Source organism: Corvus brachyrhynchos, unplaced genomic scaffold (genome assembly GCF_000691975.1).
Source record: "Corvus brachyrhynchos isolate BGI_N302 unplaced genomic scaffold, ASM69197v1 scaffold61, whole genome shotgun sequence".
Classification (NCBI taxonomy): domain Eukaryota; kingdom Metazoa; phylum Chordata; class Aves; order Passeriformes; family Corvidae; genus Corvus; species Corvus brachyrhynchos.
Window position 1 is genome coordinate 6,701,668 of NW_008236478.1, and position 25,232 is coordinate 6,726,899.

At 54.1% G+C, this 25,232-nt stretch overlaps 2 protein-coding genes across 6 annotated transcripts in view; one reads left to right on the forward strand and one right to left on the reverse strand.

The window, feature by feature from the left end:
* Positions 1-12,960, forward strand: part of DNMBP (dynamin binding protein) — a 32,969-nt gene extending 20,009 nt beyond the window's left edge. For 3 of the 4 annotated variants that reach the window (XM_008643924.2, XM_017726093.1, XM_017726094.1), the window contains 13 exons: positions 5,465-5,652; positions 6,257-6,356; positions 6,867-7,014; positions 7,536-7,553; positions 8,223-8,422; positions 9,469-9,599; positions 9,831-9,935; positions 10,121-10,249; positions 10,702-11,034; positions 11,454-11,636; positions 11,712-11,910; positions 12,008-12,459; positions 12,739-12,960. In XM_008643924.2, the coding sequence (XP_008642146.2) occupies positions 5,465-5,652; positions 6,257-6,356; positions 6,867-7,014; positions 7,536-7,553; positions 8,223-8,422; positions 9,469-9,599; positions 9,831-9,935; positions 10,121-10,249; positions 10,702-11,034; positions 11,454-11,636; positions 11,712-11,910; positions 12,008-12,459; positions 12,739-12,924 (2,372 nt within the window). In that variant the 3' untranslated portion in view covers positions 12,925-12,960. The remainder of the gene's footprint in view (positions 1-5,464; positions 5,653-6,256; positions 6,357-6,866; positions 7,015-7,535; positions 7,554-8,222; positions 8,423-9,468; positions 9,600-9,830; positions 9,936-10,120; positions 10,250-10,701; positions 11,035-11,453; positions 11,637-11,711; positions 11,911-12,007; positions 12,460-12,738) is intronic. The other variant, XM_017726092.1, reaches the window with a different exon arrangement.
* A 1,764-nt stretch (positions 12,961-14,724) lies between these two features.
* The window catches only part of ABCC2 (ATP binding cassette subfamily C member 2), a 20,234-nt gene continuing 9,726 nt past the window's right edge, over positions 14,725-25,232 (reverse strand). For both annotated transcript variants that reach the window (XM_017726095.1, XM_017726096.1), the window contains 21 exons: positions 25,001-25,138; positions 24,527-24,673; positions 24,163-24,251; positions 24,011-24,073; positions 23,688-23,814; positions 23,349-23,525; positions 23,078-23,245; positions 22,591-22,777; positions 21,598-21,730; positions 21,061-21,166; positions 20,595-20,814; positions 19,984-20,138; positions 18,841-18,996; positions 18,539-18,738; positions 17,775-17,901; positions 17,259-17,360; positions 17,017-17,160; positions 16,610-16,768; positions 16,204-16,370; positions 15,667-15,861; positions 14,725-15,255 (listed from right to left, as the gene is read on the reverse strand). In XM_017726095.1, the coding sequence (XP_017581584.1) occupies positions 15,126-15,255; positions 15,667-15,861; positions 16,204-16,370; positions 16,610-16,768; positions 17,017-17,160; positions 17,259-17,360; positions 17,775-17,901; positions 18,539-18,738; positions 18,841-18,996; positions 19,984-20,138; positions 20,595-20,814; positions 21,061-21,166; positions 21,598-21,730; positions 22,591-22,777; positions 23,078-23,245; positions 23,349-23,525; positions 23,688-23,814; positions 24,011-24,073; positions 24,163-24,251; positions 24,527-24,673; positions 25,001-25,138 (3,090 nt within the window). In that variant the 3' untranslated portion in view covers positions 14,725-15,125. The remainder of the gene's footprint in view (positions 15,256-15,666; positions 15,862-16,203; positions 16,371-16,609; positions 16,769-17,016; positions 17,161-17,258; positions 17,361-17,774; positions 17,902-18,538; positions 18,739-18,840; positions 18,997-19,983; positions 20,139-20,594; positions 20,815-21,060; positions 21,167-21,597; positions 21,731-22,590; positions 22,778-23,077; positions 23,246-23,348; positions 23,526-23,687; positions 23,815-24,010; positions 24,074-24,162; positions 24,252-24,526; positions 24,674-25,000; positions 25,139-25,232) is intronic.

Below are 25,232 nucleotides of genomic sequence, written 5' to 3' on the forward strand. Positions count from 1 at the left end.
GTCTTATCAAGCAGAATAATTACTCCCCAGAATACAATCCTGCATGTGGCTGTGTTTCTTGTTCCCATTAATACATTAATGCGTTTGTCTGCATTAAACCTGCTTGGTTTGAATAATTCCATCTTATCCAGGATACCCTGGATCACTCAGTGACTCATATGCCTCATCTTTATTTTGTGATCCTGTTGAATTGATCTTCAGTTCTCTACATGACAGCAGTGATTTTCCATTTACTTTATTATGTGAGATTAACTAAATCCAGTCTCTGTTTAGAAATGCCTTTTTTTCTGGATAGTCTCCACTGGCAGTGGGTTTTCAAGGTTTTTTTTCTTTTTTTCTTTTTTCTTTTTTTTCTTTCTTTCTTTTTAGAAAGAAAGAAGCAGAAAATTTATTGTATAATTCTACCTTTTTGCCAGGGTTGCCAAAAATGTTGGATTGTGTCATTGTAGGTTTTCTTTTGTCCTGGATGGAAATAAAGGTCTATTATAAAGTAGTATTTTATTTCTTCATTTAAAAGATGAAAATTGAATTCTACCATCCATGGATTTTTCTTGATGTCTTTCTTTTCTCATTTTTCTGTGCTTCAGAGTTCCTGGTGTATCTATTATCTATTATCCACTTTCTATGCTCATTTATATATTTATATTTGCTGTCTTTATTGAAGCACAGATACAGGACAGATTTTTCATCAATACAGTTCTCTTCATGTTTTTTTCATGTCTATTTAAAACATCCTTTTAAAGAACTTTCAGCTTTCATTCTTTTTTCCATCAGTGTTTTTGCTCACACTTTCTGTTGATGCCCTGACTCAGCTTTAGCAGCTTAGCTCTTTTACACCATCATATTACTTCACTTTTTTCTGTGTCAAGGATTGGAATCATCCTCTGCTCACGCCCAATGCCATGGGGCTGTCTGGGCAACCAGAGGCTGTTTGGGGCAGTGGTTGTGGTCTCACCACAGAGAGATATCATCAGAGACATATCCCCACCAAGCAGGCTCTGCATTAGACACGTTTGGGACACCAAGCCATTCCAGTGGCCCTGGAGAAGCATCCCTGTTCTGCCCCCGTTCAGCTCACTGGTGTGTTACCAATGTCTGGAGTAAGAGTTTTCGCCCCAGCCAGATCCTGCTCCTGGCAGCGAGTTTAGCCTTTCGCTCAGATTAATTATTCCCTGCCCTAGTTTCATCGCCTCCCGCTCATGGTCGGCAGTGGCTCCTCCCCTCCTGGCCTCCACATACTTCAAATATTTGCAGCTGGTTTGTTTTGTCCTGAGTCACTGCTTGCCTGTGCTGAGCTGTGGGCCCGGGGCCGGGCTTGCCTCGCGGCTGGGTGCAGCTCCTCCGGAGATTCCTGGGGTTGTCGCCGGCGCTGATGGGCGGCACGTCCCTCTCCAGGTTGCGTTAGCGCCCGCCGGGCTGCGCCGAGCCTGCGGGATGCTGCCAGGTGAGCCCTGAGCACGAGCATTTGGGGGGCGATGCAGACCTTTGGGAGAGCCCTGCAGCGTGGTGCACATACTTCCCATTGGATCTGGTCTTTGTGGGCCAACTCTGCTCCCAGAGCCGGGCAGGGAAAACCTGCATGTGTGCTCCCAGTAGGAGGGTGGGTAATAACAACTCAAAGGTTTCGTTAATTGGAAGAAAGCTGATGACGGTGGCATTTCTCAGACGAGCAGGATGAGCCGTGTGATTGCGACAGCAAATCGCAGCCTCCCCGGGAAGGGCAGAGGTGGGAGTGTGCTCCATCTTCACACCTCGTTGCCAGGGCTGGGTTACGAGCTGGTGTTGGATCTCTCGTGGGTCAGCAGGGGTACTAGCAAAGCTCAAAAGCAGGTGCTCCTGGGAGGCTGTCTCAGACCATCAAACCAAGAAGAAACAGGAGAACAAAATCTGAGTCTCTGAAAATTGTGATTGAGAACATTGTTTATGGAAATGTATTTCTGAATGCCTATTTGGCAACTGTGTCATGGGTAAAGATGAATTTGTCACTGGATTGGAATTTGGTGGCTTCATGAGAAATACGAGTCATATTCCTGCAGGCCGACAAAGCCCATTCAAGCTGTGGTGCATGTCTTAGCACCTTCAAAGTTGATGGGCATGATTAATCAAATTGAAAGGTAACATTTAAATTGAAAATCTGTGAAGTAAAATGGAGATCTGTTTCAAAAATACTTACTGGATGACCAAAACCCACAGCTGTGAAATTGGTGGGTTTAGTTAACTGCTTAATAAGCCTCATTTAGGGAAAGCTGCTATTAGACATACAAGAATGTGTGACAAACAGGAAAAAATAAATTGATGACAGTTAACAGAGATAGTATGAAATACAAAAAGTGAGAGTTTTTAAATGCATCAGAAACAAACACTAATACATATTGGTTAGATATAAGAGCCAAATATTAAAAATAAATTCTGTATTTGAATATTTTGAGCTGCAAGTGTTTGGAAAGAAGTAGGACACCTTTTGAGTTCATTGCTGAAGGAGGATGCTGGACTAGTCATAAACAAGAAGAATCCTAAGAGACTTGACTGCAATGTACCCTTGTTTTTGAAGGAATCTTGAAATTTCCAGGAAGAGCAAGAAGGCTGGAGGAGAATTAATTTGTATGAGTTTTCAAAATCATGCAAGTACTAGTACAGTGTAAGTGGGTAGAACTGGTTCCCTGTGTTGTGCCAGGTCAACCAAGCTGAGCTGATGACTACTGTGGGCTTAAAATCTGTGCAGGGAAGGTTTTAATTTCTCTTCCATAGGCAGGGATTTGAGACTTGCCGAAGAAGGGTGTCATGGAGCTGGCAATCTCACAAGTGTGGGTTGAATCCTTGCCACCACAGGGTACTTTCTGTAAGGGCCTAACCTAGATTTACTTGCCTGGGGTTTGCTTGGTGGAGCATGGGGAGCTGCTGCACTTGCCAACAGCACTGGGCATCCCCAGCTTTGTTTTGGGGAGCTGGAGCCAAACACATGGTGTGACTGCAATTTCGCTATGGCTAAGGCTGGGAGCACAGCAGGGTTGTTTAGTGGTGCAGTAAACTCCTGAGGTGTCCTGTACAAAACTTAATGTGGTGGCATTTTGCCTGGGGCTAAATATAAAATCCTGTTCTTTGACCAAAGCAAATGTAATCTTTTCCATTTGTCTTCCCAAATGCTGCTGCATGGGTCATTTCTGGCTGTGATTTTGGCTTGTCTTCATTTTCGAGATTCTTCCCAGCCCACCCCATGCAGTAGTATCATCTCACCCGCCCACCCCCTCTGGGTTTCACACACCTGTTTGCATTGCAAATTAACACCTTCCTGTTTCTTCCCAGTTGCCTTCCCACTTGAGCTTGCTCTCCTGCAAAACAAATGCCATGCCTTCTTTAAAATAACTTATTTGTTATTACTTCATTAACTCTGAGCCATAAAGACTTGCTGACTGTATTATCTTGGTGTTTAGTTGTCCCTCCTGTACATTTTTCTGCTCGTATCCTGTTCAGGCTCCAAGTGCTTCGTCGAGGGATATCCCTGTGGGTGTTTGTGGAGGACCTTGCACAGCAGGGCCCAGTCTGCTGCTGTGACTTTGCAGATGCTGTGGAAATGCAAAGAGCAAAACCAGTTAAACCCAGCATCTGCTCCCAGGCCCTCCTTGCTGCGTTAGAGTTGATAAAGTTGATCATCAGGGACTGCTGGAAAGCCAAGACAGGCTCTGATGGGGTTTGTCTTAAGGATAGTTGCCAGTAGGAATCAGTGAGGCCTTCTCTTCCCAATGATTGCCTACTAAATGTAGTGCTGGTTGTGTCACTGAGTCCTCCTCCATGGAGCTGGTCGTTTTGCCTCTCCCCAGGCTAGATTTCAAGGCAGGGCAGCAGAGATGCCAGCTTAGAGAGATGAGTATCTTCCTTCCCACATTGAGGGCATTTGAATGTTTCAGCTGGGTTTCCCATCTGTCGGGCTTGCAGTGGGAATGATTTTGAAGTTGTTCTTTCTGCAGAGAGGCACAGTGGTTCATCCTCAGCCCAGGTGGCTGTAAGAACTTGCTGTTTGGTGCTGATGCTCCTGGTTTCTGCCCCAGCTGCTCTGCAGTGGGAAGGGCCAAAAGGGCTGGCATGGTTTCAGATAATCATGGGCTGAATCAGTGTCTCAGCTTGGGTGTCTTCTTTCTCGGGTTGTTTCAGTGTGAAGACCCCGGCCTGGGAGAGCAGTGGGCAGGATGCTTAGGCTGAGGCAGCAATTTTCCCATGCCATGTTTCTTGCTGCCGTGCTGGGTACTGCCATCACCCCACAGGGCACAGCTGGGGGCTGCCTGCAGCCTGCCCAGCACCTGGGCAGAAGCAGCTGGGAGCGTGGGGGTTTCTTGGGGCCGTGCACAGTCGGTGCTGTGGTACCAGGATAAGTCCCAAGCCCTGCTGGGTGTCCCTGGGTTTAATCGATGCTGAGCCTCTGTTGCCCGAGGCTGTCACCGGAGAGGTCAGGGAGGTGGAGATCTGGAAGTGCCTGTTCTGCAAAAACATTCCCAGAAATGTCTGAGCTGGGACATGCCTGCAAATCTAAAAAAATTTCCGCTGATGGAGGGCAGCTGGGGCTCCGTAGCAGACGGCGCATTTGTGGAATCGGCCATTGACATGAAATGGGGTACCCGAGGCAGGCTGGGCGCTGCAAGGGGCTCCGTGCTGCCCTGAAATGGGGGAGACCCGAGTGTTCCTGGCCTCAGAGGGGTGACCAGGGGGCGGTCGGGGAGGGGCGGGGGGAACACTGCGGCCGTGGTTTCGGTCCGAGGGCACAGCCTTTGAACGCAGGCAGGTGGGGCAGAGCGCGGCGGGGCCCAGGAATCTGCGGGGGGATAAAATGTCTCAATGGGAGCGGGAGGGGGCTGGGCCGGCCCGGGGCCGCAGGTGGGACTGAAAACCAGGAGGAGAGCGGCCGCGGGAGTCTGGACGGGGCCGAGGAGGGCGGCCCGCAGCCCCGGGCCCTGCGGGCGGGGCGGCCCTGCCCGGCCCCGCTGGCTGGGATCCAGCTCCCGGCTTTGCCAGCGGCAGCACCATTGCGGTGCCCGGGGCCCTCCGCGGCCATTGAGATGGAAATGCCCCGCGGCTGCAGAACGGAGACCCCGCTCCCAGCCTGAGGGAGGGGTGGCCGCCATTGCCCGGCGGGGCAGCGGGGGCTTCCCTCCGTGTCCGCAGCGTCCCGGAGCCGCGGAGTTGGAGAGCGGCGTGGCCCCGGCCGGTATAGGGGCAGACCGTGTGGAGCAGGTTTGTTGCCCGGCGCGCCGGTGCCGGGGCTTCGCAGCGTTCCTGGTGCTGCGAGGGTGGGCTGTAGGAGCAGCCGGGTCTGCCTGCAGCCCTGGGGATGGCCGCTCTGGAAGGGCCCTTGGTCTCTCAGTAGTGCTGTTTCTCAGTCTCATGGGTTACATGGGTTGCAGTTCAGGTGCTATTTGGCTCCTGTCCTTGCAGCCTTGCTGGGGCATGATGATCTCGTTTATCTGTCTTGCAGAGATGACTCTCCTGTCCTCCCAGACACCATCCCTGGAGCCGTCCTCGGCCGCCACTGAGAGCGCAGAGCAAAGGATGCTGGAGAAGAGGGCCAAAGTTATTGAGGAACTGCTTCAGACAGAGCGGGACTATATCAGAGACCTGGAGATGTGTGTGCAGAGGATCATGGTGCCCCTGCAGCAGGCACAGGTAGGAGATGGGAAGGGAGGGAAAGCTGTGGTGCAGCACTGGTGAATTGGGGTGAGGATACTGAGTCCGTTTAGTTCTCTAAGGCGACAAAGCAGCACGGGAACCCATAAAGGAAATTTAAGCTATTCTTAGGGGAGGAGGGTGGTTCCCACAGCTCCATGCACTTGTTGCAATAGCCCATCTGCTGTGAGATGCTGAGCTCTCATCCTTGCTGGGAGCAAGAGACCTGGCAGCAAGTATCACAGACTGATTTTCTGGGGCAGGAAAAGTTTATCTTCATTTGGTTTTATAGGTTAAATTCATGGACAGGAGAAATAAGATATGGAGTCTTGGCATGGGACAGATTTAGTGGGGAGAGAAAGAGAAAACCAGGTGAGCAGAGGCAGAATTGCTGAGAAAGAGAAGGACACATAAGGAGTGAGAGTTTCAGTGCACTGGGGGACAAGGAAATGCATACAGGAGTCACTGCGATGAAAGGAGGGCGCACCAGGTGCCTGCTGTGAAGCTGAGGACAGATGCAGGAGGGCAATGTGGCGAGGAGGGGGGCTGTTGGATCTGACTGGGACATGTCATGATCCAGGACATCTCTTTTCCCATTTACTAGATGCAGAACATAGACTTTGAGAGCCTTTTTGGAAACATCCACATGGTAATTAACTTCTCCAAGCAGCTGCTGTCCACCTTGGAGGCTTCAGATGCCATTGGTATGAATTCTGCTGTTACCTTTTCTCAGAAGGCTGGGATGGGCATTGCTAGTGGCAGGACATAACAGTTTAAATGGTGGGAGAGGATCACTGGAACTGGGCTTTCTCCCTGCTGGCCCCCATTGCTACTCATCAGTCCAACAGCGAAGCCAAGGGGATCTGTGTTGCCCTAGGGGTCACCATGCTGAGACACAGTGCCTGTGGCCATCCGTGGCCCTTTGCCCCAAAGTGCTGCCAGCTTGAGTTGTTCAGGCCTTGGGCTGCCTGTGCCTTTGCTCTGTGGCCCCAGTGTCCAATGTCTCCACTACTCCCCCTGGGAGACCTGGATTGATTGAGCTCCCCGTGCTGATGGGTGATGAGGAGGGGTCCTGCATGCTGTAGTAGCACTGTCTTCTTGAGCTGTGTGTGCAGAACAGGGACACTGCATGTCTTATCATGAGACGCACCAGTGTTTTTGGAGGCAGCTGGGGACCAGGAGACACTGAAGTCCTGCTTTGCTGCTGTCTGCAGGGCCAGTGTTCCTGACACAGCGTGCAGAGCTGGAGAGTGTCTACAGGGTGTATTGCCAGAACCATGATGAGGCCATTGCACTGCTGGAAACCTATGAGAAGGATGAGAAGATGCAGAAACTACTTCTGGACCTGCTGGATAGCCTCAGGTTTGAGTCTCTGGCTGTGGTAGTCACCAGGCTGGGATAGGGGGATCAGTTTCCAACATCCCTGCCCCTCTGTCAGCAGTGTTTGGACAGTTCAGGTGGTGACTGGAGAGGGTCTGACTGTGGCACTGCATAATTCACCAGGCTCTGGGTTCAAATGGCCCCCTGCCCCAATGCACAGGTTCTGGGAAACCTATAGACCCCCTTAAAATCTGCAGAGAAGCCACCAATGTATAGAGAAGGTGGCATGTCCTGGCCTGAGGGCTCCTGTTCCCCAAACCCTGACCCACCATGGCTGGTGAGAAAGGAGCTGCTTTGCCTGGCTCAGTGAGTGCCAGGGCTCCAGCTTGTGGAGGGAAACGTCCTGGCAGCCAGCAGTGCCGACAGCTGCTGTGGGAGAATGGGGCTGCCCACTGCCCTGGCAGCCTCACTGGCAGGGCACAGACACTGGCTGTGGGATTGCACACCTGCCACCCTATTAACCCTTGCTTTTCTTTGCTTTTTGGCACTCTGTGGGCCGGCAGGAGCCTGTACAGTGAGTGGTAAGTGCATCCTTCCTCTTAGTCCCTGCTTGTCTGTCCATGTTGGTCTGGCCATTCCCTTGTAACTAACCTCCTGCCACAGGCTGGGTGCATGCTGGGGGGCCCTAACACTGCTTTGTGGAGGCACAGCTGGGAGGAGAGGGGTGTCTGTGGCATGACTGCAGCAGTGGCAGTGGGTAGGCTGCACAGGTAGGCAGCACAAGTGATGAGGCGAGGGGAGATCTTGGGCAGGAAACAGGATTTGGGAGCCCTCAGCCCCAAGGAGCCAGGAAAGCCTTGCAGTGACTGTAGTCCTGCAGTCAGTCTGTCCTGCACTGGGGGACAGATGTGGGCAGTTGTGTGGTGGAACAGCATCTGAAACAAGTGGCTCTCTGGCATGTGTGAGGCTGTGCCTATGTGGGATTTCATGGTGGGTCTGGTAATGGAGAGGATCCTGGCTGGGAAGGATCACCTGGTGCAAGTGAGGACCAGAAACCTGGGGTTGAACTGAGAGCACCAGGAGTTCAGGAGTGCAATGAGTTTGGGCATAAGGGCAGCATGACTTAGAGAGTACAGTGGACTTAGAGGCATTGTAGTTCTGGGTCTGGTTGGCACTGGTTTGAGGGGGCAGAGTTTGTGTGGCAGAGCTGGACTGACACCTGATACATCTCCTTTGTCCTGACTTTCCAGGGGTTGCACAAACTACATTAACCTGGGCTCCTTCCTCATCAAGCCCGTGCAGAGGGTGATGCGGTACCCACTGCTGCTGATGGAGCTGCTGAGTGCCACCCCCGAGGCTCACCCTGATAGGGCACCACTCACAGCTGCTGTCCTCGCAGTCAAAGAAATCAACGTCAACATCAACGAGTACAAGCGCCGGAAGGACCTGGGTGAGGAGCTGGGCAGAGACAGACAGGACTGGGTGTTCTGTGGTTGGTGTCTGCTGGCCACTGAGCCTTAGCTGGCAGCCATGGTCGCGGAGGAAATCTCACTGCTCAGGGAAGTTTGGCCTCATCACCTTTGTAACTGCCCTTCAAGTAGCTGCTAGTTGTGAGCAGATCCCCCTCTGCCTCCTCATGTCCAGCCTGCCTGGCTCCCCCAGCTCTCCTTGTGGGTTAGGAGCTATGACTCTCCCACATCTCCTGTGGCCTTCAGGCACCAAAACTAGATGCAGTACCCAAGTGTAGCCTCCCTGGGACTGAACAGAGGGAGAAAATTACTCCCTTTCATACCTGCTGGCCACCCTCCCTGTTTTCCCTTGGAAGCCCCTGGTTCATGCAGATCTTACACTTTAGTCCTGCCTCATAGCCCCACTGAAGCTGAGGTGACAGAGGCTGCCTATAATGATTGCTTGCATTTGCTAAAGAAGCAATATAGAAGCATACCTTGCGTATGTCCAGTGATTGTTGTACACCATCTCCTATGTCATCTTATGCTGGCATTATGCATAATCCTGTGGAGGAGCTTGAATGGTTTGTCTGCAAACTAGGGCATCTCAAGAACCAAATAGGTGGCACAGTGCTGGATGGGATGGGAGGTTATGATACAATATTTTACAAGGGCGTGTAGTGATAGGACTGGATAAACTGAGAGAAAGTAGATTTAGATTAGATATAAGGAAAAAATTCTGTACACTGAGGGTGGTGAGGCACTGGATCAGGCTGCCTGTAGAAGTTGTGGATGAAAGTGTCCAAGACAAGGTTGGATGGGGCTTTGAGCAACTTGGTCTAGTAGATGTCCCTGCCCATGGCAGAGGGGTTAGAACTAGATGATTTTTAGGTCACTTCCAACCCAAGCCATTCTCTAATGATGTGTGGGATTCTTCAGACTGCAGAGGCTTGGGGAAGAGAACTAACAAGCTGATTGTTGATGAGGCAGTGTAAGACATGGGTATTTGTGCTTACAAGGGTTTTGATTTCTGTATCAATCTGTTTAGTGCTAAAGTACAGAAAAGGGGATGAGGATAGCCTCATGGAGAAGATCTCCAAGCTCAACTTCCACTCTATCATCAAGAAATCCAACCGTGTGAGCAGCCACCTCAAGCATCTCACAGGCTTTGCACCCCAGGTACTGTGCATCAGGTGCACTTACACCCTGCAGTGCTTCTCCAGAGGTACCTGCTGTCCCCCCACACCCCTTCCCCCGTGCAGCTCTCACCCAGGCCAGGGAGGCAGAGTGAGCGTAGGGTCTGAACCACCCATCTCTGCTGTCCGGCTTGTGGGCAGGAGGGCCCCACACCTTGCACTCTGGGAGGTGCTGAGTCCTGCATCACCTCCCTTGAAACACTTTCTCTCACAGCTAAAGGATGAAGCCTTTGAAGAGACAGAGAAAAACTTCCGGATGCAGGAGCGTCTGATCAAGTCCTTCATCCGGGACCTTTCCCTCTACCTGCAGCATGTCCGGGTGAGTCTGGGTGTGATGCCCAGCCCGTGGGGCTCAGCATGCCCCTCCTATCTGCATGGTGTGTCCCTGCAGTGCCTCTGGCCACGGCTCCTGCCTCAGCCCTGCAGAGTGGTCTGGGCTGCCCTGGGAGCCCCTTCTGGGCAGCAAGGATGGCTCATCTGACTATGTCTCTCTCCCTGGTGCAGGAATCAGCTTGTATGAAGGCACTGGCAGCAGGGAGCATGTGGGACCTGTGCACAGAGAAGGGAAGTGGGGACTTGGACCAGTTCCAGAAAGTGAATCGTCTCATCAGCGACCAGCTCTTCTCCAGCTTTGTGAGTGAGGCTGTGCTCTCGTGTGCTGGGGATGCCCCTTGGGGCCCATGCTGGGGGTCTGCTGCAGATGGGCAGGCCCTGGGAGGCTGCAGGGAGGGTAACCTGGGAGAGCTGTGAGCATTCCTCCTTAGCTCTGCCCTCCTGAGAGCTTTGATGCCTGGGAGTTTATGAATGTGCCTGTTAGATACACATTTTTTCAGCCATACCTGAAATGCTACAGCTCTTTATGTGAGTGGTTCAGGTACTTCCCATAGAGTTACCCATGCTGGCACAGTTATGTAAGATTATAGAATAATTGCTGTTGGAAGGGAGCTCTGGAGCTCCAGTGGGTGCCATCAGGAGACAATGACTGTACTGTCCTGGGGAGGTTGTGTGCTGGAGAGTGAGCTGCTGGCATTCACAGTGGGAAAGAGCACCTTGTCTCACCTTCTCACTGCACCTCTGCCCCTCAGAAAGAGCGGACGGAGCGGCTGGTGAGCTCGCCCCTGAGCCAGCTGCTGAGCATGTTTGCGGGGCCCCACAAGCTGGTGCAGAAACGCTTCGACAAACTCCTCGACTTCCACAACTGCACCGAGCGAGCGGAGAAGCTGAAGGACAAGCGAACGCTGGAGGAGCTGCAGTCAGCCCGCAACAACTACGAGGCCCTCAATGCGCAGCTGCTGGACGAGCTGCCCAAGTTCCTGCGCTTCGCCAAGGAGCTGTTTGCCAGCTGCGTGCGGGGCTATGCCGAGGCACACTGCGACTTCGTGCGCCTGGCCCTGGAGGAGCTCAGACCCCTGCTGTCGGTGGGTTCCCGCAGTGCAGGCAGCGCCCTGGGCTCAGAGCAGCACTGATCCCTGCAGGGTTTATCCCTGAGCATCACTGGGACCTGTCACATCGTGAAGGAAGCTGCTACTGCGGTTTCATGCCACAAGTGACTTGTGGAGGGCTCCTGTGGGATGCTCGGGTCAGGCATTGCAGGGTTATGATGCAATTGTGTGTAGAAGGCTCTTGGAGCAGGGGCAGAAGAGCATTGTCCTGGGAGAATCTCGGGTCATGAGTTTGAGGACCACTTAGAGCTGAGTCCAGACAGGACTGCAGACCTGGGTCTTACACAAATCACAGGCAGGACTCAGACCCCTGCTGTGGTCTGCTCTGTAGCTCTTGGCTGCTTCTCCCAGCAGCTGTCACCTAACCAGGATCCCCAACTTTGCTCTGGTTCCAGTTGCTGAAGGTGTCTGGCAGGGAGGGGAACCTGATTGCCATCTTCCAGGATGAGCACAGTCGAGTCCTCCAGCAGCTCCAGGCCTTCACCTTCTTCCCAGAGTCCCAGGCGGCTCCCAAGAAGACTTTTGAAAGGAAGAGCATGGAACGGCAGTCTGCCCGGCGGCAGCCCCTTGTCGGCCTGGTGAGTGCCCTCTGCCCGGTGTCAGGGCTTGCAGAGCCCAGGACAGCCACTCACACCTGCCTTGTTCCTCTGCAGCCGACCTACCTCCTGCAGTCAGACGACATCCGAGCCACCCTCTTGGCCCGCTATCCCCCAGAGAGCCTCTTCCAGGCTGACCGCAATTTCAATGCTGCCCAAGACCTGGATGTCTCCCTGTTGGAAGGAGACATTGTGGGCGTCATCAAGAAGAAGGACCCCATGGGCAGCCAGAATCGCTGGCTCATAGACAATGGGGGTAGGTGGCTGTTCCCTGCCCTTGGTGCCTGCTGTGAGTCCCCTCCTCTGGTCTCCCTGTGCACCAGTCTGAGCTCCCTTCCTCTCCCTCTCTGCAGTGACGAAGGGCTTTGTGTACAGCTCCTTTCTGAAGCCCTACAACCCCCGCCGCAGCCAGTCAGACATCTCCGTGGGCAGCCACTCTTCCAACGAGTCGGAGCACGGCAGCTGCTCTCCCCAAAGCAACGCCACCCTGACCTTCAGCCCCAGTGGGGCGGCTGTCACCTTCACTCAGAAACCCCTCCAGGACTCTGCCTCACCAGCAGATTTGTACCAGTCCCCACAGCCCCCACTGGAGGTGGACTCCCCCTCTCTGCCCCAGCTTGGCTCTGGTGACAGGACAGCCCCACTGGCGGGGACAGTGACGTCTCAGCGCCGCTACAGCCGCCTTGAGCCGGGCTGCAGCCCCAGCTCTCGCAACAGGCCCCCCACCAAAGCACATCTCAGGCCCACACCCTCGATGGAGGACAGAGACTCTGGGCTGGAGAACAGCGAGTCAGAGGGCAACCAGGTGAGTCTTCAGCCACCCTTATGGGGCTGGGGATGCCAAGGGCTAACTGCTTAGTTTGGCTGGGGACTGAATCATCCTCCTCCCCGGCAGTGACAGGAAAGATGTAGGAGGTGGAGTATGAGACAGAACTAGGCTGCAAATGGGAGTGGGCAGAGGCCAGGATGGGGCCAGGGCTGTCACTGTTTGGGAAGAAGGACAAAAGCCCACACATCCTATGCAGTGTCAGAATGAGGCTGTGTGGTGTGACTATCCAACTGATGCTCTCCCCTTGTCTGGCAGGTCTACTACGCTCTCTACACCTTCAAAGGCCGAAACACCAACGAGCTGAGTGTGTCAGCTAACCAGAGACTGAGGATCCTGCAGTTTGAGGATATCACAGGCAATCAGGAGTGGTGGCTGGCCGAGGCCCATGGGAAGCAGGGCTATGTGCCCTCAAGTTACATCCGGAAGACAGAGTACACGTGAGACAGCAGACAGAGCCTGCACCTCCTGCCTTGTTCCTGAAATGCGTGGGGGGGGCGGCCCGCCCCGCCGGCCCCCCCTGCTCACCCTGAGGCTGTGCCTCTTACAGCTGTGCAGTGCTCCTGGGCCCCAAGACACTGTCTGCCATTACCCCTTCAGGGGAGGGAAGAAGGGTGGGCTGGCCGGGTAGGCAGGAGCAGGCAGCTTCTATGAGGGCAGGGGTGAGTTCACCCCTGAGGTGTGTTTGACATCCTGTGTCCAGCCAGGAGCAGGGGAGCAAAGCTTAGGGCTGGGGCCTGCCCAGGAGGGTAAGGCTTGACTAAGGCTGAGGAGCTGCTGTGGATTTAAATTGTGGAAGGCTATTGCTGAGTTTTTGGAGGTTGTCTTTAGTCAAGTAGTACTAAAAGCAGCTCAGACCCTGTGAATGTGCTCCCTGTGCAGCAGGAGCCTAGTCTCACCTGTCTCTGCAGGACTGGGGGTGGGACATTTACACATTGCCTGGGGAAGCAGCTCTGAGGGTTGCTGGGAGTAGTTGAGCTCCAGGCCTGGGATGGGTATGGCCTCTGAAACCCTCACAACAAAGCCCGCAGCAGGTGCCTTCTCCCAGGGGCTTGGCCTTTCCAAGATCTGCTGCTGCCAGCAGCCATCAGGTTCTCATCTTTCAGGTGAGCCAGAAGCCCAGAACACCATACCTTTGTCAGCAAGGCAAGGTATTAGTTGTGCCCAGGACCCATCTATGCACTGGCATGCCCCACCTGGCTGCTCTGGGCTGGGGCAGGGCAGAAGCTATCCTTCAGCCTGTTTCTTGGGGTGTCTGACCAGAATTGCCTCACCTGTGCTTTCCTGCACAGCATGGGAGAGGGTGCTGACATTCTGGAATGGCAGGACCATCCCTGGGAAGGGTGTGTGGTGCCTTTTGCTGGGTTGGTGTGTGATACTGCTGCTGCCATGTCCTGAAGGGAAGAAGTTCCCTTCATGGGGTAATGTTTGTATCCCCTGTACTGCTGCTCTGTAAATAAAGATTTACCCTTGTGTATAGAAGGTGCCTTTGCAAGTATTGGGAGAGCTGGGAGGAGTGTCTGGCAAGTGCGGGGAGCAAAGACCACAGACTGCATCCAGAACCTACAGGGCCAGGAAAAACATTTCCCTTTCGGTGGGGTCCAGCATTCTGCTGCCTTGGTGTTTGTGCCAGCTGCAGCTCAGGCACGAGGAAACCCTCAGAGGAACCTTCTTTATTAAGATGAAGTGGTTGCACTGCCCTCTTCCCCCAGCTGGGAGAAGCCCCTCAGCTGGGGCTGCAGGGCAGTAGGGGCTTGGGGGGGGTGAGTGTTTGCCCTGCTCTAAGTGGGCACCTGCTCTCTGCATGCCAACAGCTGAGATCAGGCCCAAGAACAAGTCAAGGGTTTGTCAACAGTAACCACCATACTTTGTGTGTGCCTGGCTGTAGCACAGAGGTGTGCTGGTTGCTCTCCAGCTTGTCTCCACCACAATCAGGTTTGCAGTCTGGAGCCACAGCCCAAAATCTGCCCCACAAGTGGTTGTGATAGCCTCAGGGAGGGCTCATTTGTTTGCACTACAATCAAAGGGAGCAGTAGCCGCAGGCAGGCGGCCCTGGTTTTGCTAGAGAATAGTGTTCTTGGCTGAGTAGAGCTGTGCCACTGAATTTGGACTGCCCAGCTCTGTGTAACCTCTGTTGGCAGCTCTCCCCACCCAAGCACTAGCCAGGCTTAAAGCTAAACCGGGGCTTACTTAACATGCCTTGACATCAGCCTTTTAGTTAGAAGACAACAAAGTTACAAAAAGTAAATAAATTACAACATTCATTCTTAGATTAAACTGTAAATTTCATTCCATAGTGCAAAAGCATCTCTAAGGTAGGGTCACCTGGCATGGTGAAGTACAAAAACTAATGCCACCCCCAATGGAGGTCATGTTCTCCCTGCCTGGCAGATAGCTTTTCCCCTCTATCCTGGAGTAAATTATGCAGCTCCAGACCCTTTTGTGCACAGCAGGCAGGATGCGGTAGCAAGGTTAAAAGCTCACTCGAGTCCAGATGCTCTGTCCCTGGACAACCAGAGAAGCCTCCCTCTCTGCTTCCCCGCTGCAGAGAGGCAAATTCCTGGGCAGCTTGGAGACACTGGTGCCCACTGGGCGAGTGGCACAGGAGGAGCTGCCTCACACCCCCGGCCCCTGCGGCGCTCCGCCTACAGGGCGGTGGTTTCTGTAATGGCGATGCCGGCGTCCTTCGCCATCGCGGAGAAGATGCCCTGCTTCATGAGCAGCGCCTCAGGACTGTCAAATTCCACAATCTGCCCAGCCTGCAGCACCATCACCCTGGCAGAAGGGAACAAGAAGGCATGAAGTCCCAGGATCCGAGTGGATAGCGCTGCAGCCTCACCCCTCCTAAACCACTTTATGTGGTTCTCCTCTCAGCAGCAATGAGGGCACAGCCCTCCTCCCTGTGCTGGCGGGGTCACACACATGAGGTGTCAATAGCAGATGCCTCTGTGGTCTGTTGCTGCAAAGAAGGACCCCAGAAAATGTTTCTTCCACAAAGGCATAACTACTGCATGGGCATCCGTCCTCTGCTTCTGTTCTCTTCACCACGGTGTATTACTGCCTCAGGCACTGCATCCACCCCTGGCCCTCTGGCTGCATTCTTGCTTCTGCTGCTGTCCACCCCTCACCCCATCCTAGGAGTTCAGATCCCCATTCCCTTTGCCCCACAGTACTGTCCCGTGGTACCTGTTGCTGTCCATGATGGTGTGGAGGCGGTGGGCGATAGTAAGGACAGTGCAGTCAGCAAACTCTCTCCGGATTGTTGTCTGGATTAAATGATCAGTTTCCAGATCCACGGCTGCTGTTGCTTCATCCAGGATGAGGATCTTGGCTTTGCGGAGAAGGGCCCGAGCCAGGCATACCAGCTGCCTCTGCCCAACACTGGGATGAGATGAAGAGCACGAGTTACTAGACGGACACTAGCAGAGCTTCTGCAAGCCTACTACCTCTCACTGCTCCGACCCCAACACCGTCCCTGTCCTTTCCCCGCTGACCGTCTGCCACCCTGAGCACCACATCCCTCAGAATCTTGCTTTCTGGGCCACCACAGAAGGGTTGGCTCACATTAGCTCCCTAAGACTCCTCGGCCGTTTTCTTCCATCTTCACTTCCCAGAAGCTTCTGTGCATCATCCCTGGACAGCCTCTTCACTGGAGGCTGCTGTTCCAGGCTGGACCCTGGGACCAAGAGAAGGGAGGGGAGCTGAGCCTGCATCTCTGCTCACCTCAGGTTCTCCCCTCCCTCGCTCACGAGATGCAGCAGCCCCTCAGGAAGGCCTTGCACATATGTCTTCAGATGAGCCAGCTCCAGGGCCTTCCAGACCTCCTCGTCCGAGTACTGGTCAAAGGGGTCCAGGTTCATCCGCAAGGTTCCAGTAAAGAGCACAGGGTCCTGCCAGGGACAGCACCGTGTTCAGCCCCACCACAGCCATTCAGCAGGGGCAATGGCTCCAGGCCTCCAAGTGTGGCCACATCCTGCCCACAGCACTGCCTGCAGCTGGCAGGGGATGTGGTGACAGCCTGCTCACAGGCCTTTGGCACGTCCACAGCACCCAGGGATGCACTGAGGCCATGCACTGCCTGCGGGGGGCCATGCAGCGGTGGGATGTGGAGAGGTGGGGATCAGCTCACCTGGGGGATGATGGTGAGGTTCTTGCGCAGGTCGTGGAGGCCAATTGTTGCTATGTCCACTTCATCGATGATGATCTTCCCTCCAGCTGCCTCCAGCACCCGGAACAGGCAGTTGGTGAGGGAGGATTTTCCAGCCCCGGTCCGGCCCACAACCCCAACCTGTGGAAGCAGCTTTTTAGACCAGCTGACAGGGCTGTAGAAAACAGGGCAGATGGTCTCCATCTTGGTCTGGTGGGCCTTCCTGCCCTTACCATCACCCAGATTGTCTGCTTTGGTTCCTTTTCTGCAGCTCAAGTCCCCAGGAGCCACATCCCATCACCATCCCACCCCAGTCCACAGACTGAAGCCAAGAAGAAGAAACAGCTTTAACAGAGTCTCTATAAAGAGTGTAGTGAGGGCAGAGGCACCTTCTCAGTGCTCCCAATATTACAGGAGATCCCCTGAAGAACCAGGTCCAGTTCAGGTCGGTAGCGAACTTGGTAGTCAATGAACTGGATCTCGCCTTTGCTGGGCCAGCCACGTGGTGGACGCTTTTTTGTCACCCATGGAGCCTGGGGGAGGGCACAGGAGCATTAGGGAGGCTCACTCTGTGATGCTGCCTAGCACCAAGCTGTGCAGCTGATGGTTGCCTGGACCCTGGTTTCCTCACCTCATTCTGCACCTTCATGTACTCATGGACCCGCTCCACAGCCACAATGTTGGTCTCCAGCTCCGAAGATGTCCGCACCAGCCAGTTCAGTGTCTGGGTCACCTGCATGGCAGAACCAAAGGATCCAAAGCTCAGTGGCCCCTAGGAACAACCACCTCCCATCTCAGCCCAGGACTGAGACTCAGGGACTCATCCTGGGCACGAGCATCCGTGGCCTGCTTCCTAATGCTCCACTGCCAAGAGACAGCCCACCTCTCTCCAGCCCTTCAGAAACTTTACTGCACCATCTCTGATCCACAGCAGGGCCACATTCCTCCTCATAGCAGCAAGCATCCCACTCACACTGGGATGGATATGTGCTTCCCTGGCTCTATAGCCACTCCCTAGCTGGTGGGACACCCCAGATAATCCCATTTCCATGGATCACAGCTGGTGTCAGGGCAGCATCCTGCCACCAGCCCAGAGCTCCCAGAGACAACCCTGTCCTGGAAGGACAAAATGCTTTCATTCACTCACATTGAGAGCGGAGGAGACAGAAAGACCCACGATGCCACCCTCCAAAGTGCCCTTTGCAATCACTGCTAGAAGTGCAGAGAAAAACACCACCAGGCTCCCCACGAACTCCAGACGGATGGCCAGCCACCTGCACCAGGAGAGGACAGGTGAAGGACAGTGAGAGAGGCAGGGAGGCATCTGCCTGTGCCCAACACAGAGCCCAGCAGTAACAGCAGCACTGCAGCAGCATCCCCACACCCAGCCATGAGCCCAGTGCTCTACACACAGCACACGTTGGTTCATGTACACAGCAGGTCGTTTGTGGCCAATTCTGCAAGCAGGTTCATTTATGTCAGTCCATGTCTCACACATAACCTCTTGTGCTGGTAATGCCATGTATCAGAAGAGCCCCAACCATACAACCCTCACACACCCAAATCATTTACCAGTAAGATTCAAAATCAGAAAGTGCCCACATCGCACTCCCACTGGGCCTGGAGGATCACCTTCTTCACAGAACTCACCAAGAGCATCCCAGCCCTTGACTGCACAACTCACCCTGCCTGGCCTCTGGACACTTTGTAGGGGGGCATAAAAAAATCACCCTAAAATGTCCCATTGCCACAGATGGTGCCCCTATCCTAAACTCCCCCAGTACCTACACAGACCCTCAATGCTGAGATCAAGAGGGAGGACTGCAGCATCTCAAGGACCTCCCTCAGGACCCAGAAGCCCCTGGGCAGAGGTGCTGCAGGCTGTGCTGTAGCATAAGGGGTAAAATTCACCTATTTGATATTATCCAGGAATAAACACTTTTCTGATTTATGTCCATGGTGGTCTCATTGTGCTTCAGGAACCGTTCTTGGTGTCCATAGGCCCTGATCACGGAAAGGCCTGACACTGTCTCACCAAAGTGAGAGTAGATGGGAGACCTGGTGACAGAGTCCAGACGCCTTAGCTGGCGCGACGTGGAGATATAGAAGCGCTGAAACGAGGGACACAGCTTGGTTACCAACACAAAGCCCAGCAGCCACAAAGATACTGCTCTCAGCAGGGCAGAAGCTTCACTCAAGGCCCAGTTACTCACCAGCACAAAATAGTAGAAGACACTCAAGGGAACGATAACGACAGCGAAGAATGGAGTGGCCAGGCAGATCATGATCAGTGTGCTAATGATGGCCATGAAACAGGAGAGCCAGGTGCGGAAGGACATGGGAATGGTCTCGTCCACTGTGAAGATATCCTGGAGCATATCAAAAGGTATAGAGAAGCAGTCAGTGACCCCAGAGAGAATGAGAAGCCTTCAAAGGCCCCATACATACAAGGTTCCTACACACTCGTATGGTAACACAGTGCCAGACACTTGTAAAAATATTGGATGACCCTGAATCAGTGTTATGGTCACAACATCATTTAGGGCCACAGTTCTTAGCTTAGGAACAGCTGAGTTAACAGAGAAACTTCCTGTAATACTCTCCTGTTACACAGACCAGCTTTAAGAACTGCATCTTCATCAGGACCAAGGATGCAGGAGCACTAATTGAAGCAAAGAGAGGGACAGGGCAAACTCCAGGTCCATGCAGGTGCACCCAGGTCTCCATCTGGTCCATCCATCTCCTAGCTGGGCACCACATACTCTCACAACTCAGAGTAAACCCAGCAGGCCCATAGCCTTTATTTGAAGAGAAATTTTTGTTCCCAAAAATCAAGAGACAGCACCAAAGGAAGAAGTGGAGTAGCAGCACACTTGAAATTACCTTTTTGTATTTTCCCTCCTTTCTCATTTTCTCTTTGTTTCATGACCTTCACTTACATGGAAAAGACTATAGATTTTGCTGGAAGTCTATAACCAGAAGGACTTCTCATCATGGGACATGAGCTCTAGGCTCTTACCTCTCTTAGTAATCTACTATGGACCCTCTTCTGTCTCTCCAGATCTTTCTTGCCCAGGTGACCCCAAACAGGACACAGTATTCAGGTGTGACCTCCTTATCACTGGGCAGAGGAGGTAACAACTTCCTGTGATTCGCCACACTGTCTTTCTAGTATAGCCCAGGATGTGGTTTGCCTCACAGTCAGCCTTGCATCCACCATGCCCTCCTGGTCCCTTCCTGGCCCTTACCTGGGCTTAGCTGTGCAGTGCTCAACAAGAGCAGGGTTATGCCACTACCCAGTGCTCTCCAGACCTGCTGGAACGAACACCTTCTGCATGTTGGGGGTGTTCTCTTACCTTGGCAAACCTGTTGACGATGCGGCCGGTCGGGGTGGTGTCGAAGAAGCTCATGGGCACGCGCAGGATGTTGCTGAGCAGCTGCTGGTGCATGACGCGGGAGGCTCGCATGGCGCCCTGGGCAGACAGCATGGTTGCGAAGAGCAGGAAGAGAGCTGCAGGGAGAGCACGAGGCTGTCACCAACTCGTGTGTGACACTGGCCCCTGGCACCCTTTGGCTGGATGGACACACCAAACAGACACATCTGCAGTGAGCCACTGGGATAATCGCGCATCCCACCTTCTTGGGAAGCCACAGCAGCTGCGTCCCAGCACAGGGGAGGAACACTAACCTTACTGGAAAGCCTTGGGCCCTAGCACTATGTCCAATCTGATTAAGGAAAATGATCTTAAAGCTAAGGGGGCAACACAGACTTGGGGCAATTTATGCTGCTTTCAGACTAGCATGTGTCATCAATTCAGCCAGGAGCCGGAAGGAAGGCAGCAGGCAAATGAACACAGTGCTGGGTCCCCTGCTCCTTGCTGCACTGCTGGCTGCAGGCCTTGCAAGTCATATCCCTCCTGGAGCACACAGATGAGGCGAGTGGGAACCGCTGTCCTCCCACCCTCACCTTGTGACACGCCCAGTGCCCCAAAGACACCGATCCGCAGGTCCCGCTGCTGCGTGGGGTAGGTCTGGTTCATGTAGTGCTGCGCGTCGTCAGTCCAGGCACTGAGCCACAGGTTGCTCCCCACATAGGCAACGTATTGTCCAACGTAGCCCATGACAATCCAGAAGGAAAAGCACAAGCCAACAGCACGCAGGTACCGCAGGTACATAGAGAACTTCACCTGTGGACAGCTGAGCCCATCAGAGCGCAGGCAATGACACCCAGCACAGCCTTGGGACTCCACCCTGCTGCCCACAGTGCTCCCCTCCACCACCCCGCCCACCAGTCCCAGGCAGCTCTGTCTCCTTCGTGTCTCTTGGCTGTGGTGGGGCCACAGCCAGCCCACACCAGCTTCCCTGAGCCACAGTCAGGGTCTGGCAGCACTTAGCCAGAGCAGCACAATGCTTCATCCCTCCATCCTCCTCACCCTGCCGGTTTCCACAGCTTCTTTCTCAATCAGTTGTTGTCCCTTCAGCTTCTTTGGGGGCTCCTCCTGGGCCTTCTTCCGGGAACTGGTGCTCTTTCTACTAAGGCTGCAGGGAGGTGATGAGTACCATTAGTCACAAGGTCTTGGATCACTCCTAATCTCCTGGGGGTCCATCTCTATGCTGCACTGGGTCTCCAGTGGTGGAGTCCTCTGGAAAATAATGTCCTAACTCGGGCAGCTTTGAGTGAGCCTTGTGGAAGCACTAGGCATGTACAGACATAAAATTATAGCCTCATTCCCAAAAGCAGAACTAGCCAGCAGCACGAGTTTCAGGGAAGACAGCAGAGTAAGGCTGTGGCACACTAGTGTGAGTAAAGGCAAAATCAGGTGCTCCTGACCCAGAGTGGCTTGCGGTAGGAGCAGGGGCAGGGAGGGAGGCTCCCAGCAGAAACTCCCCAGGAAGCCCCCAGATCCCTGTCTCCGAGGGAGCAGTGCATGTGCCAGGGGAAAGAGCTGAGAGCTCAGGTCGCGTCCCACCTGCGACTCAATTTTCTCCGATGGATGCTGGCCTCTCGCTTCAGGGTCATGGTCACCACATCACCAGAGCCCTCCTCCATGCAAGGATCGACACCTTCATCAGCCTCCTCTTCATCCCCAGCTAAAGCAACAGCTACAAGAACAGGGATGGGGGAAGGTAGGGTCAGGCACTGAGGAAAGAGCATACAGCACATCCCATGCACCACACCTCTGCTCTGCTCAGCTCCACGCCGCACCCTCGGCCTAGGCTGTGTCCTACCACCACATATCACACCCTCTCCAACCTTGCTGCAAGACCAGCACAGCAGGAAGAGGAAGAAATACATTGTGCAGGAGGGAGAACTGACAGGGGACATAGGGCTAACAGCCTGCATGGAGGCAATCCCTGCTGCTGACTTATCCCAGCACCACTGGCCAGACCTCAAGCAAACATTTGTGCTAGTTTAGTAGGTACAAGATCTGGTAGGTCATATCACTCCAGCTCAGAAATGTCTCTTTGAGCAGGTGAAGATGGGTCCTGTGAAGACATACTGGGAATAGTCAGGCTGCAGCTGGACAATTCAGCTGAGCCCTGACAGAGTGAGCATCCCCCTGACCTGGCACCACTCCTCCCCATAGCACTGGGGAGTATGATAAAGATGAAATTTTATCCAGTGGGAAGTTTAGAACAAACCAAAGGATCTTTCTGACCCCAGCATCACAAAAATATGGAGCCTGTTGCCACATGAGTTTTTGGGATACATAATAAATGAACTAAAAAGGGAGTAAAAAACTTAAACAGGTCCTGTGCTGGATGTTCAACATAATGCCTGAATGCAAACCTTAGTCAGGAAGTCCTTGTGTTGCTGATTGCCAGAAGCTGAGGAGTCACAGCAGGCACCATTGGTGCCTGGGCTGGATAGGGCCTGGTCAGGCTGACAGATCAGATCTTCTCATCTCCAATATACATGCACAGCCCCTCTAACTGCCACAGCCCCACTGTGTTCCCAATACCTGTGGTATTTTCCTCTGGCACATCCTCCTCCTGGTTGCCATACAAGTTCAGGAACTGGGCAAAGGCCCCCTTCTTTGCAAGTAGGGTGCTGTAGGAGCCATGCTCAGACACTGCTCCTGCTGCCAGCACCACAATGTTATCGACCTGGGGCAGGAAACTGATACTGTGCGTCACCAAGATCCGTGTCTGCAACAAAGGGGTTGCAGGGTAGTGATCATCAGAGCACCCCTCATCCCCAGCCATGGGTCTGCAGGCTCTCCTTTTCCTACTTGGGGACTTCTCTGCTTATCAATGCCTGGCTATGAGGACACAGGGTACCTCTCTGGGGACTCATGAGGCTTCTCCTGCCTGCTGCAGCCTCACATGAAAGCTACAGAATTTCTCTCTGTCCCAAGCAAGCAACCTCAGACTTCCTTGGATCGTTAACACCATGCCAGTGCCACTCCTGCCTGGCTGGGTGGTAGGTTGCAGGGGATGGGTGCTCACCTTCTTTTGCAGCAGCCCTTTTGGCCCCAGTACGTGCTCAAAGAGGTACTTGCCCACATGGGCATCCACGGCAGACAGCGGATCATCCAGGATATAGATGTCTGCATTGCTGTACACCGCCCGGGCCAGGCTGACCCGCTGCTTCTGGCCCCCGCTCAGGTTGATCCCCTGGAAGGGAAAGGCCCTCCCTGAACATGGGGCTGGCACAGGGCAACAGCTCTGACCTCTGCTGCAGGTGCTATCGGAAACCCATAGTGCCCAGGGCTGGTACCTTCTCTCCAATCTCTGTCTGGTCACCTGCAGGCAGCAATTCCAGGTCTGGAAGGAGGGCACAGGCCTTGAGGACCTGCTGATACTTGGCTTCATCCAGTTCTGACCCGAAAAGGATGTTGTCTTTCAGTGTGGCGTTCTGGATCCAGGCCTGCTGGGGGACATAGGCCAGGGAGCCCTGGAAGGATACACAAGAACAGCTACCTGTCAGAGATCAGCCTGAGCACTGACTCCTCCTGCAGCCTGTCCTTGCCCTGAGCCACCACTCTGGGATGGTTCTGCTTCCCCACTGAGCTCCCAGGCAGCCCCAAAGCCCCCTGCACTGGCTGGCTCCTCTCACCTGGATATTGATGTATCCCTTGATATTCTCCATCTCCCCAAGCATGGCTGACACCAACGAAGATTTGCCTGAGCCCACAGCCCCCACCACAGCCACCAGGCTCCCAGGTGTTACGTCCAGGGTGACACTGCAAAGACATGAGGGCTGAGGAAGCAGCACTGCCAGGTCGCCCGTCAGTTCCTGTGTGAGACCAGCACAGAGCAGTGTCTCTGGGACACTCACATCTAGCAGCACTGTGAGAGGTGATTGCCCTGCCCGACTAATAACACACAAAGCCTCCCCCTTCCCAGCCCTCTGCCCCTGATGTGGCACAGAGCACTCACTCTCTTATGGCAGCGTCACCGTCCTGCTCCCAGGCAAAGGTGGCCTCCGAGAAGCGCACGGCACTGCCTGTCAGAGACAGATGTCCCTCAGAGAGGGGAAAGCCCAGGGCTGGGCCAGCCTGGGACCCACAGGGAGTAATCTGGAGGTTCACCTGCCTGCAATGGGGTTGTGGTGGATAGCTGAGGTGTCCAGGTCTTCTCCACTCAGGTAGCGCTCTAGCCTCGCAGTCGACACATTGGTCTGCCACGAGAGAAAGAGGGTGAGGACAGCACGTGGGCATGGGGCACAGATGGGTGGGCTGGCAGGAGCCCCACAAGAAGAGCACCACATCACAGAGTCCCCACCCAACGTCTGAGCCCCAAACCTGTGTCATGCATGTGAGTCCTGTCCCACCCCACTGCCAGCAGAGCCCTGTGTACTGACCCTGGGGGTCCATCACACACCCGAGCTCCATGTGCTGGTTTGGACAGGGGCATAGGATCCCCCTACACCCCCGGCCCTGTATGAGGCCTGACCTGCACCAGGGAGGAGAGGACCATGGGCAGCATAGCCATGGGGAAGCGCAGCACATTGAAAAGGGAGATGGCAGTAAAGGCCTTCTGTGCATCCAAGATGTTGTTCTCATCCACGAGCACGTAGACAGCAAAGCTTGCCAAGGAGACCTGGGACAGATATCAGGGAAAGCCACCATCAGTGTGGTTGTGTGCAGCTCAGACCCTCACACTGCCCCAAGGCCTCAGCAGTGCCTTCCTGCTGGAGACCTGTGATCCTCCTGCTTCCCTTCTCCTTTGAGCCCCATTTCACCATCTCGGTGAGACCCCTTTCCACTACAGCTCTCCTGCCAGCAGCCAGAACCGTAATCTGCATCCCAGGCATCCACCAGCCAGGAGCACTCCAGCTGAGGTTCCAGATACTTCCCATTCCCTTGGACACAGCCCAGCCCCAGCTCAGAGGAAGGTATGTGCCTCCCCAGGGCTGTTGTCACTCACCAGGAAGGGAGCACATGTGAACACGAAGATAGAGACTGACTGCAGGTAACCGAAGTTCACCAAGTTCTTGAGCTCATGTGCACGGATATCATTAACTCGCTTCTCAAAGGAGGGCTCCCAGGCAAAAAGCTTCAAGATCTGCAGGATGAGCAGTGTGAGCAGAGCCTGGCCTCACAGGAAGGCCCACTTCCACGCTCAGCTCACTGGTGGCCAGCACCTCTGTGAGCAGCAC